The following is a 5,870-nucleotide window of genomic DNA, read 5'->3' as shown; positions in this document are numbered from 1 at the left end:
GCATTTTGCAAAAAGGAGAAAGTCAGGAAGAAGAAGAAACCCCTTCGCGGAAGCGTCAGCCTCTTCGTTACCACGTATTCCCCTATGAGCAGGGATCCAAAATAGCTTGGTCTGACGGCCAGCTTTGTAGATAGAGTAAAGTGAAGCTTTAGTTCTATATGCAACTAGGTGCAAATTGCTCTTGTAGTCAGGGGAAGAAAGGCTGCTCAATGCACTCAGTGAATCAGAAAATATTATGGATTTAAGAAACTCGTGTAATAGGACCTGGTGCAATGCACTCTGCAAGGCCAAGAGTTCAGGATTGTGCGAGAAAGAAGTGGACGTGGGCGAGAGAAGCCCTGCGAGATCGAGTTTGCACCTGACGCGCAAAGATACTCTCCGCGAGCAGCGGATGTATCTTGAATACCGCAAGCGACGGTATAAACGGCGCAATTCTGCGAGCGACGGAATAAACGGCGCGTTTTAATTGCGAGAGATTAATCGCGAGCGACGAAAAATTTCTTTTATTACAATCGAAAACTTCGTGTTTCGTAAGCGAGAGTACGAACTAGAAAAGCGAGCGACTTTTCTATCACGAAAGTTTAGACGATATAATAACACACTGTCACGGATGGAGATCACGATCGAGTGCACCCGACGGTTCCCCGAAAGAGCTTTTGTACAATCGTTCTTTTGCTTATTCTAGAATGTTCGACGTGTTTTCGCGAAAGATCGAGCTTGGTGTTGTTTGCGATGATTAGGAAACTTATAACGTTGTTATTCGCATTTGTTTATAAATCTAGCTCTCTCGGATGACCGCTGCGTGGCCCGCTTCGAACGGCACAAGCGATGCCGCGGGCCTGGCGTGATTCGTGCAGCGCCGCTGTTTGCGCGTGATCTGATTTGCGGCGAGCCGTGCGCCGCGCGACATGGCCGCTAACGCGCCAATTTTCGAGCGCTCTCTTTAGAAACGCTCAATCTCAAACATCCCGCCCGCCTCGCCGAAACTCCGGCGACACAGCACGCCGCTGGTTAGCGTCCCGTGAGTCGCCGCATGGCGCGGCCCTGCGACTGGCCGTGAATGAACGGCGCCGCGAGTTACGCACGATGCTCGCGTATGATCCACGGCACGTGGTCGATCGGCGACACGTGTGGTCGATGCGCGAGAATTGTGCAGTGCGTGGCGGAGTGCTACACACAAAAAAATACATACTGTATACAAGTAAATATTATTTGTTTCAAGTATTTCATAAGTTCATATATCCGCAAATCTATCATAAGTTCATCATAAGCATCAAATTTATTCAAAATATATTCTGAATCCTAATAAATTTAATATTTCAATCAAGAATATTAAATTATATAATTGAAAGAAATACATTAAATTTTTCTGATCTAATAAATTTTCTTACTTTTAATTAACCATATCTGACTTTTCTTCGATAAAATTTTATAATATTCTTTAAAAGAAAATGTTTACTTGTTTTGAGTACATGATAATAAGTATTTCTAAAATTTGTGATAAGTCTATTTTAACACTATTATTAGGAAAATATTCTTTGTTAAAGATAATTGTTACTTAGAAAAAGTAAAGTAAACTGACTAATCATTTTACTTAGCAATAGAATAATATTTTTCTGTGTGTACGGTGCATCGGAGTGTTCGCCGAGACGAGACGGGAACGAGGCGGAGATATCGTGGCATGAGACAGTGATCGGTGAGTATGAGTGATTTAATCGCATAGGTAGTGCTAATTATGTTTTCCAGCGCAGGAGATGCAGCGCGAGGCTCACCTAGCCTCACCTGAGCCGCGTGACGCTGAATTCCACGCCTGGCTCGTAGACGCGGGGAGCGAAACGCGGGAGCGCGAGCTGGAACGTCACAGCTGATCGACTATGCGAGAGGCCGCAAAAGACGCCAGGTAATTGTTATACAATTTTGTTTATACGCTCGTGTTAATTATACCAATCGTATAGCAAATTGATGCGTGTACCTCGCGTATGCTCGACGAAATACATTGTGCTCGAATCGAGAACTGCTGTGTTATTATAATTGTCACGCGTGATAATTCATGAACTCACGCCTGTCGCAAACATTCTCTTATCATAATTGGCTCGCGCTGTAAAACAATTCCGCTGAAGGAAACGGAAACGGAAGCGACAGCAGTTCTCGAATCGTTAATGATAGCGCGATTAATCGGAAATGCTTCGTGTTGTTCGCATAAACTATTGTTATTGTTTTTTTCTTTTTGCAGCCCGACGGGTGGACTCGTCACGCGCGGCGCGCGGGCTTGTTCCCCTGCTCGTCGGAGCGGCTTTCCTGCAGGAGGATGATCTTCGCGATTGGGCGCTTCAGCTCGGATGCTGCGATGCGAAGGGTGACCACGCGGGTTCGTCCGTCGGCTCCCGGGTGCACGCTCGTGATCCGGGCGAAAGGCCATCGCGTTGGCGGCGTGTTGTCGCTCCGGATGAGGCAGAGTCGCCCGACGCGCACTTCCTCGTTGGCGGCCCACCATTTGGGCCGTTGGAGCAGCGAGTGGAGGTATTCTTGCGACCATCTGTCCCAAAAATGGTCGCGCATCCTCTGGAGCAGTTGCCAGCGAGAGAGGCAACCGGTTGGCACATCCAGGAAACTGGCCTCTGGAATGGCGTTGAGGGCCGATCCCACGAGAAAGTGCCCTGGAGTCAAGGTCGCCACGTCGTCCGGATCGTCGGACATCGCCTGCAGCGGTCTGGAGTTTATGCAGGCCTCGATTTGCGCGAGGAGAGTGCTCATATCCTCAAATGTGAGCGTCTATTCTCCGAGCACTCTCCTGAGGTGATGCTTGCAGGACTTCACCGCCGTTTCCCAAAGTCCGCCGAAGTGGGGTGTTGACGGTGGATTGAAGCACCACCTTATCCGCTCGTTGGCCATCTGGTCGGCGATCTTCCGCTGCTCCGGACTGCTGGCGGCGAAGAACGCTCGAAGTTGAGCGTCGGCCCCGACGAAGTTTGTGCCGCAGTCGCTGCGACAGAGCCCCCGCCGAGCTGTAAATTGCCGCAGGGCGGCTAGGAATGCATCCGCCGAGTAATCGGACACGATTTCCAGATGCACGGCCTTCGTGCTGAGACACACGAAGACCGCGATGAAGGCCTTGTACGCGCGATGTCCGCGTCCCTTCGTCGTGCGGAGCTGAATGGGGCCGGCGTAGTCGACGCCGTTGCTCAGGAATGATCTCGCCGGCGTGACTCGGAGGCGTGGCAGATTCTCCATGATCTGCTGCTGCGTGGCCGCCCGCCATCGGACGCAGGTGACGCACCGGTGGATCACCTCCTTGACGAGCTGCCGCCCTCGGGGTATCCAATACTGCTGCCTGATGGACCCGAGGGTGAGTTGCACGCCCACGTGCAGCGTTCGCCGGTGACAGGCCTCGATGATGAGTCGCGTGAGATGCGACGAGCCTGGCAGGATCACCGGATGTCGCTCGTCGTAGGCCAGGATGGAATGCTTAAGCCTTTTACTCACCCTGAACATTTTTTGAGGATCTAAAAACGGGGTAAGCTTAATCAATTGATTGCTTTTAGATAGTGGGGCTCCCCGTGCGAGCGCTTCTGATTCCTCGTTGTACTTTTCAGCTTGCACCACCCGAATCCATGCCAGGCAAGCGTCGTCCCACTCCGCGGCCGACAGGGTGTCCGTAGCCGGGAGCAGCTTCGGGGGGGGGGGGGGCGCCCGCAGAGCCGCTACTCGGCGCCTCCAACGCTTGCACCAGGCGGTCACCCGCAGCAGCCGGTTCAGCGAGGAGAAACGAGTCAGCTCCTCTGGCTCGGTCGCCTCCGCCGTTGGCGCGGTGGCAGCGAGCGCTCTAACGCGCTCCTCCGGCAGCTGCTCGGCGAGCTCCTCGTCGCGGAAGTCTGGCCACGATGTCCGGTCCTCCCTCAGCCAGGGTGGATCCTTCCACCAGAGCGGGTGGGTGTCCAGCTCGGACGGGGAGATGCCTCGCGATGCGCAGTCGGCGGGGTTTTCCGTCCCAGAGAGGTGGTGCCTTTGGGCCCCAGGCAGTGTAGTCTGGATCTCGGCGACTTGGTTGGCGACGTACACCTTCCAGCGAGACGGGTGGCCGCGGATCCAGCCCAGAGCGACGGTTGAGTCGGACCACAGGTGGATGGGCGCATCTTCGGCCCCGAGAACCCGCCGCACGCGCGCCGCCAGCCGCGTGAGCAGAGAGGCTGCGCAGAGCTCCAAGCGAGGTAGAGTCACGGTCTTCAGCGGCGCCACCTTGGTTTTTGCTGAAACTAATGTTGTGTGAATGTGTTCATTGTGTGACCGGACAAACTAGTCGAGATGGAGAAATTTACTCAGAATACAGGTTTTCCTACCTTCTTTAACGGTCGCCAGTTTGTTTAACCGCCTACGAACAAGGAATGCCCTGGAACGACGCCCCTTCAGGTCTGCCGTCGGTCAGGATGCTCAGCGTCAGGATTGCGCTGCTATTCACGCTGCTGCGTATCATCTCGACTTTCTGTCAAGTTTTCTTAACTTCCCTTTATCTTTCTGTTTCAGGTCGCCACTGGATGCAACAGATCAACGCCCATGGACACCCGCTGGATGATGCTGGATCGACACTTTTAGCATACGTCGGGACGACGCAATTTGTCCAACGTTAATCATTTGGATTATATTCCTTTTTCACTAATTATCTTTTGTTTCTCTGTTTCAGGTCACCGCTGGATTCACCGGATTAACGCCCAAGGACTATTGGACTACCCACTGGATATCACAGGATCGGCTCTCGGGCACAGGTAAGGATTTTTCAGGTTCGAGGTAAGTAAATCACTTTCACTCTATTTTTAATATATGAAAGTATATAATATATTTAAAGAATATATATATGTATGTATATATAATATTCAACACTTCTCGAACATACTTCACAGTCTCTCGCGAATCTCCACACTCCAGAGATCTTTCGCGCTCTATTTCTAAAATAAAATAAAACTGTCTTTATTATTATTTCAATCACGAATCTCTTATCCGCACAAGAGATTTTGCTTCGCGACTATCTCCTTTGACTTCTTAAATAAAAAACCCTCAAGATCTATTTTCTTCAGACGCTTGGTTCCCGGGAAAAAAGGCCCCGAGAGTCGCTCTGCGCTCGCTTATATCCTCTCCCTACTCTCTCGTCTCCCCACTAAGTATCTTCCCTAACATTGGGGTACCGCCTCCTGGGAGGTTTTTGCGCATGCGCATGCTCTTTGGCTATCATCGGTACTACACACTGGGTGTAAAAACTAAATATTTTGCTCGGATCGTGTTTTCCTTAAAACTATGCCTTAAACAATATACTACGTGACTGGACTATATACATTTTTTAAGCTATAATATCTGCTATAAAAAGTGCAGACGAACTGTACTTTGGGTGTATCACTCCGGGTGCTACACTTTTGCACCTCTGTTATCACAGATTCATATATTCACAGGTCGCGCTTGACAAATAAATGATCAAATATAAAAAGGTTCGCGCTTAAAAAAAACAGAATAAAACTTACAACTAATCAGTCTCATAAATCTAATTGTCTGAGTAAACTGTTTTTAATGTTTTCCAGGTACGGATCGCCTATTTTCGCACTGATCTCCTGAGCACCTTCTTCTTCTGCACTGGCTCCCAGTCGCTTTCCGAATCCGACTTCCGGAATTCCGGACGCATCTTTGTGACTTTTCCTCTGAATGCCGTTAGAATTGGCGACTTTACCTCCTGGCCCGCCTTTGACAATGACGGTTTGTCCTCCGGCCTCAATTGCAGGTCTCCGTCCGCGCGTAGATGACGGCGGCGTAGGCCCGCTCGGACGCGTCCGCGAAGCCGTGCAGCTCAACTCACGCGCCTGCTGCGCTGAGACGAATGAACTGCGGGA

The 5,870-nt window shown here is 50.7% G+C and overlaps 1 protein-coding gene across 1 annotated transcript; it reads right to left on the bottom strand.

Moving 5' to 3' along the window:
* Nucleotides 1-2,772: 2,772 nt before the first annotated feature.
* Nucleotides 2,773-4,471, bottom strand: LOC115244447. Its single transcript, XM_029822090.1, has 2 exons — nucleotides 4,378-4,471; nucleotides 2,773-4,247 (listed from the first exon to the last, which is right to left on the bottom strand). The coding sequence occupies exons 1-2, from the start codon at nucleotides 4,469-4,471 to the stop codon at nucleotides 2,773-2,775; spliced, it is 1,569 nt and encodes a 522-aa protein (XP_029677950.1).
* Between the last annotated feature and the right edge of the window lie 1,399 nt (nucleotides 4,472-5,870).

This window comes from Formica exsecta, unplaced genomic scaffold, assembly GCF_003651465.1.
Source record: "Formica exsecta isolate Colony F162 unplaced genomic scaffold, ASM365146v1 scaffold1210, whole genome shotgun sequence".
Taxonomy (NCBI): domain Eukaryota; kingdom Metazoa; phylum Arthropoda; class Insecta; order Hymenoptera; family Formicidae; genus Formica; species Formica exsecta.
The sequence above is the reverse complement of the archived record's forward strand: the minus strand, read 5'-3'. Positions and strand labels throughout refer to the sequence as shown.

What these genes read in the sequence shown, in the direction of transcription:
- LOC115244447 (XM_029822090.1), bottom strand. Translation starts at nt 4,471, where the DNA reads ATGATACGCAGCAGCGTGAATAGCAGCGCAATCCTGACGCTGAGCATC. An exon ending in GTCGTTCCAGGGCATTCCTT is followed by an intron (nt 4,248 to 4,377) that starts GTTCGTAGGCGG and finishes CATTAGTTTCAG; the next exon opens with CAAAAACCAAGGTGGCGCCG.